Here is a 14,770-nt window from a genome sequence, read left to right as displayed (position 1 = left end):
GAATAAATGTTGACGAGGCAAGCTGGGTGACATGATGCGTCGCGTGTAAGTAGCTGTTAGAGTCGGAAGGCTTTGTGCGGAGGTGTCGAGGCGCGCGCTCTTCTCACCTGGCCGTTATTACAGAGCGCCTCTTACACCTGCACCTACCGCCCGCCCCCTTATCACCCTACACCCCCCCTCCCCCCCCGTTCCTCCCGGTGGGCCCGCACCGACACCACAGTAATTGGCGATTTGTTTGCGATGTCCCGCGCCGCGCCGCACCGCACTGTCATTTGGATGTTTTCATTTCTGACGTTGCAACTCCTACCTACTTATTGGTGTTGTTTTCTTGAGCTTTTTTTTTAACAAGTGTTCCAATTTTGATAAAGAATGTTTTACAAAGAATTTACAAATTTTCTCTAGTCACTACTGAATATCTAGTGCCAGCATCATACCACAGAAGCCAACAAGGTTGTGGGGTTTGATACAGTCTGCATCCAGTATCACGTAGTGTACGTATGTATGTCTGTATGTCGCACCGATAGCAATGAGGCTCGCTCTGTCTGTCCGCTGAAGCCTTTGATTGTTCAAGTACTTAACGAGAGGAGGCCGTCAACACGGGCGGCGGGAAAGGCGCGGGGAGCGGTAGCGATACAGACGTGGTGGTAGACGGTGATCAGCATATTGTGGTGTCATTGTGTATCGATCACACACGCGGCACGGGCCCGAGCAAACAGCGGCGCGCCACAAGGCGGGCCGCAGCTGCGTTGTACCGTGCGGTGCGGCAGCTCCCCTTGTCTTACTGGCTCGCACAGTCGCACGTAAGGCTCGACACAAACTATCGTGGATGCACTCTCAACCTATGACCTCATGGTCAGTTTCCATAAAATAAAGAAAACTTACCATGACCACGGTGTGACATCATTTAAGACATTATATTTGCTGTTAAAACTTAAGTTCAACGCAATTACACGATTCAAAACTCATATGTGACAATAAGGGACGAGACAAGCAGAACGTTTAGCTGATGGTTATTGATACGCCCTGTCCATTACAGTTCAGTGCCGGTAAGACTTCTTGAAAAAAAAATTCTGAGCGGCACTACAACTGCGCTCGTCACTTTGAAACATAAGCTGTTAAGACTCATTTGCCCAGTAATTTCACTAGCTACGGTGCCCTTCAGACCAAAACATAGTAATGCTTACACATTACTGCTTCACGGCAGAAAACCGTTGTGATACCTATTATCTAGCCGGCATCGGGCACGAAGAAACTCGTTTTTATTACATATATGTTATAGTGTGGAGTTATAGTAGTAGTTAAGTACGGGAAAAAGAGGCAACAAGGGCCTGATTTGAAAAGTTAGAAGCACCGCACATGGTTATCTAAAATTTGAGGTGAGTCTGAGCAGCTGGTGTAGCTGATACTACTACGAGACTGTGCTAGGCAAGAAGTATCTAAGGCATCGTGTGGAGGTGAATACTGGATAATTAACCGAAAAATTCCTCCAAACTCTCCCCTTAATGTAATTATGTTAAAGAAGGTGCAGAGAGAGACTTCATATATCTATTTAAAGTGTCAACCCGATAGCTACTCCATGGATGACCAAGTTTGTGCCCTTCCAGTGAACTAACCAACCACGGAACTGTGCGTCGCTCGAAACTTAATATGTGGCTGTGGTGGTGTTTTTTTTGTGATAATAAGGTACGAGACGAGCAAGACATTCAGCTGAAGGTAATTGATACGCCCTGCCCATTACAATGCAGTGCCGCTCAGGATTCTACAAAAACCCAAAAATATAGAACGGCACTACAATTGCGCTCTTCACCTGGAGACATAAGATGCTAAGTCTCATTTGCCCAGTAATTTCATTAGCTACGGCGCCCTTCAGACCGAATCACAGTAGGAAATATTTACACATTACTGCTTCACGGTATATATAGACGCCGTTGTGGTAGATTATGGGATTCTAGCCGGAATCCTGTGCAAAGGACCCTCCCACAGTTATACTCAAATAGATGTAATAAGCAAAAGTAAATAAATACTATTCAGCAGTGATCGCACAAATATTTTTCTTGGCGTTTAACTGAATCAAATTTAGTACCTAGTTATTAACATCTGAAGTAGACTAGATTAGTATCTACATAGAGATAGTAATGTTAATCGACACGGCACGTCAGTCCATGGCATGGCATGGGCCGGAGTTTGTAGCGAGCCTGTCGAGACACTGCATTATCTGCGTTCGTTTGTGTACGGTGGCGGGGGTGAGGGCTGCGGGGGACGCGGTGCGGTGAGCGGGGGACGAGGCTAATACAGGCCGCTCTTGTTTCACACCTTCGCGAATCTTACTCACTAATACAACCGGCGCAATCTACGGGCAGAAGCGGATATAAAATATTTTTTTTTTTTTGAGAAATTTTCGAATTGTATAAAATGATCAATGAAACTCATGTATTTATCTATAGTTATTTATGTTATTTAATTAAATATATATTAATATACTACTATCAAATGGAAAAAATGTGATACGTTAAGAAAACTGCAAGTATTTATTTAAGAATAAAATATTACCTTATAAAAATAATTAAATGATTGTAGGATGTGTTGGAAAATATACCAACTGAAGTATAGTGTTGTACCTTCATCAAAAAGTTACTGCCTACACTATATAAAACGATTCATTCACCAGTCCATGATAATTTAAGCAAGAGTCGTCGCTGCTACAATTTTATTATTTTACTAATACTAAAGTCAATGTCAAAGTCAAATAAACTTTATTTAATTAGGCTTAAACTAAGCGCTTTCGAATCGTCACTACAAATATTTCATTTAAATTACTGAAATTACCGTTTTATGTTCATAAACAGTTAAGCTCATGAGAAGAACATACAAGAAACTCAACGGCCACTCAGAACGTACGACACTACGAAATTATATCAAATAAGTGAGCAAAATTAAAATTTTCCTACAATATACAAGTACCTACTCGTACTAACTACTTATATGTTACAATTTATCACATAAATCGTTGCACAGATATTGATTCTAATAAATAATTTATTAAGAAGTTTGCCATTGAATCTCAGTAAAAAGAAGTAAATCCCGCTAACTCCTATTGCGTGGGACCTCCAGAACACAGGCACACGGCAACAGACCCGTTTTAAAAGCGAGGGTATTTGTCAGTGTGTGCTGCGCCCGTCCAGCACCGAGGACACGTCAGATCGAATCTGCTGCTGCTGACTCCATATTCGAAGCTGTTCTATGAACTGAACTAGATATATCGCTTGTTTTATCACAGCCGTTATTCGACATAGGAACCCTATCAGTGTTTGATTTGATTTTTAATCACGCCTAAATATACTGGGCAAGACATAGGTTAGGACATTGTACTTGACTCGAGAAACTACCATCTAGGTGACATGCACACAATTTGGTAACGGATGGATTGAGGACAATTTAGACCCACTTTCTTGTACCTAAGAGAAAATGTAATGCGGAAATGATTAAAGAAACGAAATGTTGATATTTAAAACTACCCTTTCATGTACATAAAATTATATGTGGACACTTTATCCTCCCAATAGATTGAATAATCGTCAATTGATTGAATAATAGTCCATAAGTGCACACGAAGAGAGTTAGAAGAGGGTGTATTCCTCTGGGTGGTGGAGCACTCACAACCGGCCGACAGCCTGGACCACCTGGAGCCACAGCCCGGCTGACAGCCCACTGTACCCACGTCACCAGCTGTGTTGCAATTATAATATAAACAGAGTGATGACACAGCATATCATACTTTAATTCCTCTTCCTCATCCTCGCGTCGTCATCTCATGATTTCTCTGGGGATTCAACTTTTTGACAATAGTTCACCCTCTGTGTGTCTTTGGCTACGTGCAATGCGTCATGAAGTCCCCTATCCAGAGATGTGCGGATTTAGTCAGACCATCTTATAGGGCTGCGACCTCTGGGACGTTGTTTGAGGTTGTGGCCATCTTTAATGTCCAAATAACTCTAAATTCTACGGAGGCAGATGGATAAGAGTCTGGTTCTTACACCTAGACTGTGAGGGATGGATTGGTTAGCGCGAAATGCTGTCCAAAGGATTTGAAGCATCTTTCTTCAGCAAAATTTTCCTTCCAAGTTATCAATCCGATCTCTGTGGGCCTTCTTTAGTGTCCATATCTCAGCCCCATAGCTAAAGATGGAAGAAATTAGAGTGTTGCCTAGCCTCATTTTCGTTTTTCGTGAGATGTTATGGTCACGTCATATTTTTCGGAGTTGAGACATTGCAGTTTTGGCCATTTCAATGCAACGCCGGTTTTCCAGCACGCATGACCTGTTGTTGCTGATACTAGACCCCAGATAGGTGAAATTGTCGAACTATTCTAGATTCGAGTTGATTGAGATTAGAGTGAGATTTGAATAAAGTAACGGATATGCTGCCTGGCTCCAGCTCCTGGTTCTGCTAACATAGCGCTATTGATGTGCTCTGGTCAACGTCAGACCCAAGTACAGTATCTAGATCTTACTTCGGTAATGTTAGTGTGTGAGAGTTACCTTAACTTTAAAACAATTACTTTCACTTTGGAGATTATATTTTGCACAATTTTTTATTTGTGTCAAAACTAATAGACTTAGTGTGAGTGTAGTTAGAAATAGCCAGTATCCAGTTGAGGAGTCACAAATGAGCACTGGCGGCGTTCACTTAAAATACCGATTTATAAAAACGATTTAAACAATGTTGTGATACAGCTGGTGGAATCATACCTGGACATTCAGAATCTGATGGTATTCGAATGAAAAAAGCTGCAAAATATCTTTAGATCAGAGATTTAGGACAGACCCACATTGGAATATAGAACACTGACATTAATTTCAAAGCAAATCCTATTTTATATAAATTAACAAACTTAATCCGTTTTGAAGACTGTTCTCATATTACAGGTTATTAAAAAACTTAATATTAAATATTATTAAACATCTTAAAGTAAAACAATCAGATGCAGACCAGAGCTAATCGAAGGCGTCCACTTAACACTTATAGAAGACTCGGAAGAAGACACCGAGAGTGGTCGGTAGTTTGCTCACAGTCCTTATCTATAATAATTGTACGAAAGATCTCGTAACCCGAATCAAGTTGCGCGGATCCCATTGTGCGGATATAAGCTGGCCGTGACCGGGCACCGCTATGGCGAGGTATCAGCTAACCTATTATCGAAACTAAGGCTTTATGCAGGTGTTTTGTGAAGCACAAAGGAGAGGTGTGAGCCAGTTATCTCCCGTCCCAACCGGTTCCTTACAAAGAACGCTTTGTTTTTCGCGGGCGAGGTGGCGCTGCTCGTCAGCGACTATGGGATGTTTTTTGAATTATTATTGCTCGTGACAAGTAGGGGCCGATATAATATTTTGGTGAAGCCACCTTATCAAATAACATCTTCGGAAAAAAGCAAGCAGACAATAGACAGCTTGGTTAAACAATCTATAGATCTTCCTTGCGAACAACAGAACGCGGATATGATTTCAGTGCCTAGGTGTTTTGTATGACGGGCGCGTGTGTCTGCTGACGTCCTGGTGTCCTAGTGATAATGTTGCCTTACAACAAATACTATATCTAGCCGCTATCACCAAAATATTACTTGGAGCTTAGGTGATGTTCATTGTGAAGCTCATACATCTATGGAGAGTATTGCAAGCAATATAGATTTCAATTCACATGAGAGAAAACAAGAGTGGCAATGAGTTTCTTGCTACTTCTTCTCATTAGCTTGACCCGTTACGAAGTAGCAGTAGATTTTATAAGATTTTTTTTTTCTTGACATTCATGAGTGTGATTTCCGTGGCCTACATGATTAAAGTGATTTTTGATTTGAAACTTAAACTTATTTTACTACCAAAGGACTATTTTGGCGCTTTTCGCCTGCTATAAAAACATGGTAAATAAGAAAATATTTATCTAATCAAAACAGCTTTATGAATGTAAAAAAAAATCTAGTAACTTGGCGCAGTTGTAGTGCTGCTCAGAATTTTGGGTTTTTCAATAATCTTTTTCTTTAATGGGCAGGGCGTATCAATTACCATCAGCTGAACGTCCTGCTCGTCTCGTCCCTATTTGTCATAAAAAAAAATATAAAAGAAAATACTAAAAGTATGTGTAGTAAATAAGAAATATGATGTAGGTAGGTACCTATGTTTTTTGGGTGTGTGTTAGTGATAAGTAAGGTGTGAGGTGTGTGTGAGTCAGTGTGTATTTGTCAGTATATGAGTGAATCTATTATATTATGTGTATTGTTTGTGTGTGTATAGTAATATGTCTGTGTAAAAAGTTCTTCTGAATTCTGTATAAGTGAGTGAAAATCGTCGCTGTAGTTTTTAAGTATTTCGCGAACAGACAGACAGACGTGGCGGATGACTTTGTTTTATAGTAGTGATAAATACATTCTTCTATCTTGGCGTTATTTTCCCATATAATCAACAACAGACAATAAAGTCAAACTTAATCTGACGTGTAAGTTAATAATGCTATCAAAATTCCTTATATCTGATGCCAGAAATGTTTAAATAATTATGCATTTTAACGGAATAATCAGGTCTCGGAATATTCTTATAATAGGATAGTAACTGTATGGCCACTACAAAACGTTTAGTCTCGTTACAAAGTATATACATCAATATTTATGATCAAAGCCTTCTTTTATGCATTATAGCGCCTGTTTTGGGAAACTCCGCTCGTCCGTAGTATATTTATATAACAATAGCTGACCCAGCAAACTTTGTATTGCCATCATAGTTAACAACTGCAGTTAATCTACCAACTATAGGTAGCTGAAATTAAGTTTGTTTTATACCTCCTGAGAAAGTTAGACAGATACAAAGATTCTAATTAGTTATTCATTTAAACTATTCTTTCAATTTGATTTCTGAACGACGGGGGACACATCAAAGGAAAACCAAAATTGTTGTTTTTTTTTACATTTTGAACATTTTCATATTTATTCAACTTAGAACCTTTTCTCGACTTCCACAAATAATTCAAGACCAAAATTAGCCAAATCGGTACAGCCGTTCTCGAGTTTTAGCGAGACTAACGAACAGCAATTAATTTTTATATATATAGATTATTTACAGACATATAATAATAATAAGCATGTTCTAAATTCTTACCAATCTGAGGCTCTTTTGGACGAGATGCCGGCTAGATTATGGGTACCAAAACGACGCCTAATTCTGTCGTGTAGCAGTAGTTAATGTGTAAGCATTATTGTGTTATGGTCTGAAGGGCGCCGTAGCTAGTGAAATTACTGGGCAAATGAGACTTAAGAACTTATGTTTCAAGGTTACGAGAGCAAGAATTAATTAGTTTTTCAAGAATACTCAGTGGCACTGCATTGTAATGGGCAGGGCGTATCAATTACCATCAGCGCGGAAAAGAACGTCCTGCTCGTTTCGTTCCCTATTATCATAAAAATTAAGTGTATCACATCATTATTATACTTTTGAGCTATTAGTTCATGTGTGCTTTTCGTTTCTAATGAAACAATAAAATGTCTAAAAATGATTCTGATCATAAGTAAAATATCTGTTTTATTGTATTTTTCTTATCAGTGGATGTTATACTAACAAACCTGAAATAAATTTATTTTATAGTGTACCATCATAACTAATGAAAATTGCAGATTCTTGAATCTTTAACTGCATATTTCTCTATTAGGCTTACAAAATGACCTTATAACTAAGTGGTGCATTGTCATATATAAATATTATATATTTATCACCGGTTACATACCGTATATAAATAACGTAAATTTCTCTAATTCATAATTTACGCTTCAAAAATTTAATATTTTGCAGAGATTGCTATTTCTTTCAGATTTTAATTCGAGTATAACTCTAGTATGTCCTTTCTATCCAAAAATATGTAATAATTGTTTAAAAATGGTATAAAATTTAATTAAATCAAATCAAATCAGTTTATTCATTTAAGTCATAGAGATAACATTTATGAATATCAAAAGGTTTACTTTTCTTGTTACGTTTACCGAAACTTCGTAAAAATTCGTAAATAATTAATAATATATTTTTATTAACAGTAGGTAATTTAAAGCTCAAATCCTTTACGGCAATAACAATATAGGCTACGTTTTATGAAGGTAAATGCATATCCAACAATAAAGGTTATAACGATCAAAACTATTCGACTATTTTATAAGACTCACAGATTTTAATCTTTTATAGCATAAGTTTCTTATATTACTATTTTTATTTTCGATTAAAATGATATGTGACATTAATAGCACGATATAAGACAGTTATCACAGGAACAGAATACATTTTAATGAATCAATTACCTTTTAGTGAAAGAAAACAAAAATAATTGTAAATCGCCGTTGCTGATGCGCTTGTTGGTGATTAAAATTCCCATTGGAACTGCAAAACTTAATACTAACAGATAGAATTAGTGATTTTATTATTACAATAGAACAGCTCTTCATCAAAATAACGCAAATGTTATGTGTATTAGGGTCTTTAACCACCGAAAAATATTAGAGAGATGCCTAAAACACTAATAAAAAAATAAAATTATGGCTAAAAGATAAATGCTTCGTTTTAGTTTAAAAAAGTTATTTAGCCAAAAATACTAATACTATTTAAAAGTTATTATTTGAGAGGTACCTACAAACTAATGTTTGTTTTATATTATATCATTGAATTCTAGCTATGTAATATGTATTAATTATTAATAAATATAAAAATTCCAAAATTGACACTGAAATATTTCTATGCCGCCATACTGGCGAATTGTGATGTGCATCTACCAATTGTTAAGAACTGTGTTACCACGATTTATACAAATGAATTAATTTCATTTCATTCAATTTCATTTCACAGAAAAAAAAACATAAAATAAATTGATAATTTAATATTCTGATCAAGAAATTAACTTCTGGATTAGAATAATAACTTCCAGCTGTTGATTAATGTGACGACCATCGACAAACGGCCGTTTTCAATAACCTATCTATTCTTAGTTTAACTTAGTAGAGGTAGACAAATCTATCCTTTTACGCTTACTTACATTTCAATAACCTATCGACATAAAGCGTTGGACTATAACTATATTGGACATAATTATGGATAGATAAGATCTTGTCATTAAACGGTGACAGCAATGTATCCGTAGTAACCAAAGTGCAGCGGCATTCTGTCCTCCGTAATACTTTTGTGTTGCAACGAAAATATCATAAAATATTTATAAATTTTACGTCACACATTATTTGAAACGAGTCCTCAGTGACTTATCTAAGCAATATCACAATATTATATTATGATGAGCAACAGGAAGGCTATCAGACGTTGTCGAAACACGGTCCTACATAGCCGACGGAAATCAGCGGCCGCTGAATACCGAAACACGAACTCGTCACGATTCTATTTGTTACTCTCAATAATTATTAAATGTTAATTAAAATGTTTATAGATGTTATCTCAACTTTATAGAACAAACATCTATGACGGATCTACAACAAATACTTATTGTATCACCAACTATTAGTAAAATGAAAGGTGGTTAGGTCCAACAACATTTAATTTTGGATATTAGCTTGATTCATTTGAGAATTAGGTATGTCCTAATTGTCATTTACTTTCTCAAAATTGATTCCTTAGATTAGAATTCTTTTTGATGTCATTTCTAATTTACTACATACTACTACCGCTTCGGAAAAATTTAAGTATTTTATTTAATTTGCTAGCAACTAATAAAAACAACAAACCTTCCTTTGTCGTTTTTTGAATTATCTCAATAGTTTTATAAGAAACATAAGGTTTTTTGATTATTTTGTTATTGAAAAGTTGATACTGACTTAGACAGTAGATAATGAATTAAGATAGAGTAGGTTAGTTATTAAGCTAACCTGGGTATGTTATTTTGTATTTGTGGTATTCATTATTTCAAACAGTTTCAATATTTTTAAATAAGATGTTCTTCAGAAAATAAATGATTATTATCAGTTCTAGATATTTATTTATTTAACGAGCTTCGACTGATGTGGTAATAACTAAGATAAACACAGCCTCTTCCCGTGGTATCAATTGGAAAGAGGCCTAGAAAGCTACCATGTAGATGTGCAGCTTCTGCTTACAATATTAACATTACTCTAAACAAAACACAAGAAAGTGTTAAGACTTATAAGACGTATTCAGATTTAAGAATTCTAAAACAACATTCCGTAGCGCTAACGTAGACGAGACAATCATCAGTGCGATAAAAACAACTTCAGCTCCGACTAAAAATCCTGAGTCAAAACTCCAAAACAGATTTTCTTTGCCGGCTATTTCCTGCTCTAAAATTAACCAATTGTAACAAATTTTTCGTTAAAAAACTGAATATGAAATCAATATTCTTTGCCGAATTGCTGTTATCGGATTTGTATACGAGGCTTCCATTTGCAGTGCATATGTTTAAGCCGTTTTAAGCACTTTTTGAAGTGCTAAAGTTAACATTAACAAAAATATCAAAAAGAACAAACGCAGAGAGATATTGATCATATTTGAAAATAAATTTGATCTTGAAAACGAAATAACAGTCTAGAACGTTTTTAAGTAATAACGGCTACCAATGTTTCTCTCGATATTAGTATTTCGTCCAACAGATCTGAATGCGAAGTCTGGTCGAGATGTAAGAGGAGAGACGGTCCATTGTGACGACCGACATAAAGCCGCTAATTATAAAACAACATAATAAAACGCTAATTAATCGCAGCTCGCACACAACACACAGACAGACAGAGAACACCGTCATAAAAGAATCGCGGTGTTCCGGGCCTCGTTCAATAGATGCCTCGCCGTACGAACTATCTCGTTTCGTATGTAATCGACATCGTTCGTGTTTGGTGTTACAAACGGTATTAAAATCTTTACATTTATCACACAATTACAAGAATAACACGCTTAAATGAATTTTGCGATCGACTATTGCAGTAGGTATCTTCTAATAGTACTACCCAGAGGATTTTGCTTTAAAAACCTTACAAATTGGTTGCCCTGATATAAATTTTTAATAAATATTACGTTTCTTTGATTTGTTAAAGTTAATCAATTTTATTTTCTTTTTTGTTAGATCATGAGTAGATATAATAAGTATGTAATTTTATTATATATTCTTAATTTTGTATAGCTTTCCTAATCTTGGAGAGAAAAATGTAAATATCAAAGTAGATGAGTAATATTTGAATGTCATTAATGGAACTTTAAAAGTTTTGCTTTTTTGGAATCATGATTTAATCATTACTACCACTTTGAAAACTTGCCTTCTGAGAGAAAAGAAACTTTCTTCGCTTTTCTGTGCTCTTACAATAATATTTTACCATTACATTTCATTAGTTATTGGCGAAAACATTCATAAAAATTAGCCCAGGCTGCCTCATCGATCAGATCGTCTGGAGCTGAGTAAATTATATTTGCTGCAAAGCCATTTTGAACGAAACTTTTACATTTATTTAGGGATAATTTCTGAAGTATGAAGCTATTTTGTATCTTATGAAGCTTATTTCAATTATTAATAAAAAGCCACACCTATTCAAAATTTAAATCATTATATAATGCTAGTAGGTGATAATTTTTTGTGGATGTAGGTTATATTATTAGATTTTCATAAATATGAGCAATTCATATTTATTTCCATAGTATTTTTTTAAATTTCTGTAGGTACATAGCCAACATTATTTTCATAAATATCTATAGTCATTATATTTATTTCTTTAATTTTTTTTTGCAGAGTGTCTGTAGGTACATAGCCAATGTTAGTGACCCCACAGAAATATCGAAAGAATGTTATGAAAATTACCGTAAGTGACCGTGATCAATCCGTACAAATACTACTGTTATCTCTACAACAGAAGTGAGTCTATCTGCTAGTTGGACAATCTATGGACTCCGATGGTGCTCTATATCTAACGATACCTATTTACGTGTTTTTACTTTAAGAAGGTTATCTATCCCTCTCAATTCTCATGTTTTGGTAGAGCGAAAATTGTTGATATTACTTAAAATAATTGTCTACTCTAATCTTAGTAGGCATTGATTTCCATTTGAGGAACAAACATAAACTTGCTATACTTACTACTCGGTTAAGTCGAGTTAGTAAGTCTTTTATTGGGCGATGTATATGCTTCTACAATATGATCCCAGAAATTTTGCAAAACAAATGTGTTACGAACTTTAAAATAATTGTCAAAAAACGTTTGTGTGGTAAAGGTTACTATAGCATAAACGATTTTCTTAGTGATACCACAGACTGCGAACTAAGCGGACACCCTTAGGCTATTTAATTATAAATTGATTGTACGATATTACAATCCATATTTTTATTTAAAAAAAGGCCGCTGAGTTTGTTGCGCCCGTTTTTCTCAGGTTTGAGGCAGTCTATTTGAATGGGTTTTTGGAGCTTTTGACATTCAATAGGTAAGTGATTTTGATTCCTATTTTGAATAAAAATATTTTAATTTGAATTTCAAAATATAATCGAATAGTACTCTGAGTATTTCAGAATAAGTTAATGATTGATACAATAGATAGAGCGTGTGTCCGGGCTGACCCGGGAGAGTGGTACTGACCGTGCGGTGGGTGTAACAGCGGCGGCCCGGGGAGGAAGGCTGCGGCGACAGCAGCCTGCGCGTTGAAGGCAGCCGCGTAGGCCACCCGGGAGGCCACCGACACTGGCAGGGGGAACTGAGGCCCGAAGCCGCGGTCACGACCTTCGGACAGGTTGAGCACGCGCTCCGCATCTCGGCTCTCGAAGTAGCGCTCGCGAGCGTCCCGTCCGTCTCGATCCGATAGCCCCAGCAGCTCCTGGATGGCGAATGGAGAGCGTTGCGGGGCCCGCGGCGCACCGGGGTTGGCGCTCATGGCCTGCATGGTCCCTGGCCGTTCAGACCACCTCACATTCTACAGCTACGAGCAGAAACGACACAGGGCGCCGGGTTCAACGACTACCACTTGCAAGGGCTGGGACAACACTTCGCGCGCTGTCGGCTGTGATGGCAGACGAAATATGGACTCGCGAGTGTCAGCCGAGCAGAGAAACGAGCGCCCGCCGCGACCAACTGAGCGCTTCTGTGTGTCGGGAGTCGAGCACAGAACACGGCCCCCTCCCTACGACCTGCGCTCATATTTCTCCTACAAAAAACCTTTATTCTCCACCCTCCCCGGCCACACGCCGACGACTATCCCCCAAATATGAACCTTGGAGCATCGCCTCGCAAGGTTCAAGTCTGCGCGGCGCCACGTAGAGTTACGACGTTGTAGATAGGGCGCGAGGCTCCCCGCGCCGGCCGGGCGGAGTCTACTAATAGCCAATACGGATATTTTGTTACCGCACTGTATTGGCCAGATTTGTTCGCGATGTTTACGCCCACTCCAACTTGGGTCGCGATGAACGGTACTCTATGTTGTTATTGATAGAGACTAAATTTGGTTGCTGCTGAACAATGTCATTTAATTTGATTAATTGTAAGAAATGAATAGATCGCGGGACGGGAGCGGGAAGAGAACGGAACGTGAGCGGATTGCGATCGGGCCGCAGCTGGGCAGGTGGATAGGCGCACTTCCGAGGCCGTGTATCGCAGCTCATTAGTCAGTCTCAATGGCGGAGGGAGTATTAGTTTACACGTGGGGTTCACACGAGTGTATGATGTCCGGCCAGCCCAGCTCACGGCACCCAGCATCACTCATCAGACTGTAGGCCTGTCCTCTACCCAAACAAAGCACACTTTTTAGGGCCATATTCGTTTTCATCGCGGAGTATTCTATTTCACGCGTCAGTCTGAAACCTGCCCCACTCTACTTTATTTCAATAATCTGTCCTCTCTATATTAAACGTATTTTTGTTACAACAAAAATAAATAAAAATGTTTAGTTTGTGAACATAATTTTCTGGATTTTAGGTACTAAAGGTACTGAATGTGAAAAGTATTCCCATTTTGAATTTAAGACATACTTCCTCCTTCAGGTCCTAGCCCCTACAGCGTGACACACGCTACATATGTGCTAGTATGTACTGATAGTTAGTATACTAATGTAGGAGACGTACATCTACACCCGCATTTAAGTGCCATGGCTAACGTGAAATATCCGTGTTTTAATTTTCTATTTAAAAATTACCTACCTTAACATCAAGTTGATATTATGTGATATTCAGAAACACTAAAAATTATGAGTATGATTAGCATTACTAAAGACTTAATTTTATGCCAATTTTTGGAAGTTTTTTCTATTGAACAAATAAAATCTAAAGAAAAACCACAAAAGAGAAACTACTGCTGTTATATAATAAAAACGGGTTGTTATATAAAAATAACAAACCGGGAAACTAAAAAATGATTCACAATTTATTGTCTAACACCATGCATTTTATGTGCAAAATAATTTGTGATATGTTTTTTAACAAGTTTCCGTTTTAAAAGTATTTTAACTTTTTTAATTATAAATCACATAATATTTATTCGGGGATTCTACTATAGAAATGGTCACCTAGTCGCCAAGTGATTTTTCTACTTTCGTTAGCTTGTGTACTAGATTATCTACGTTTATTTGTACTATTACAATAATTCTGAAATTCACTGTTTTTTTCGTATAGTATTTATATTAACAAATATTATAAGGTTATTTAATATAATACATATATTGACGAGGCGCAATTCATATTTTGATCTCCTTAAATTATTAAGGATAAATTATTATTACTAGAAAAACCCTTTTCTGCAGGACAAAATCTATTTCTATATCAGTGATGT

At 37.1% G+C, this 14,770-nt stretch overlaps 1 protein-coding gene across 2 annotated transcripts in view; it reads right to left on the bottom strand.

Moving 5' to 3' along the window:
- LOC126971752 (visual system homeobox 2-like) overlaps positions 1–13,080 on the bottom strand; it is a 149,442-nt gene extending 136,362 nt beyond the window's left edge. For both annotated transcript variants that reach the window (XM_050818141.1, XM_050818142.1), the window contains exon 1: positions 12,593–13,080. In XM_050818141.1, the coding sequence (XP_050674098.1) occupies positions 12,593–12,893 (301 nt within the window). In that variant the 5' untranslated portion in view covers positions 12,894–13,080. The remainder of the gene's footprint in view (positions 1–12,592) is intronic.
- Positions 13,081–14,770: the final 1,690 nt, after the last annotated feature.

This window comes from Leptidea sinapis, chromosome 24, assembly GCF_905404315.1.
Source record: "Leptidea sinapis chromosome 24, ilLepSina1.1, whole genome shotgun sequence".
NCBI lineage: Eukaryota > Metazoa > Arthropoda > Insecta > Lepidoptera > Pieridae > Leptidea > Leptidea sinapis.
This window is presented reverse-complemented; position numbering and strand designations above follow the sequence as displayed.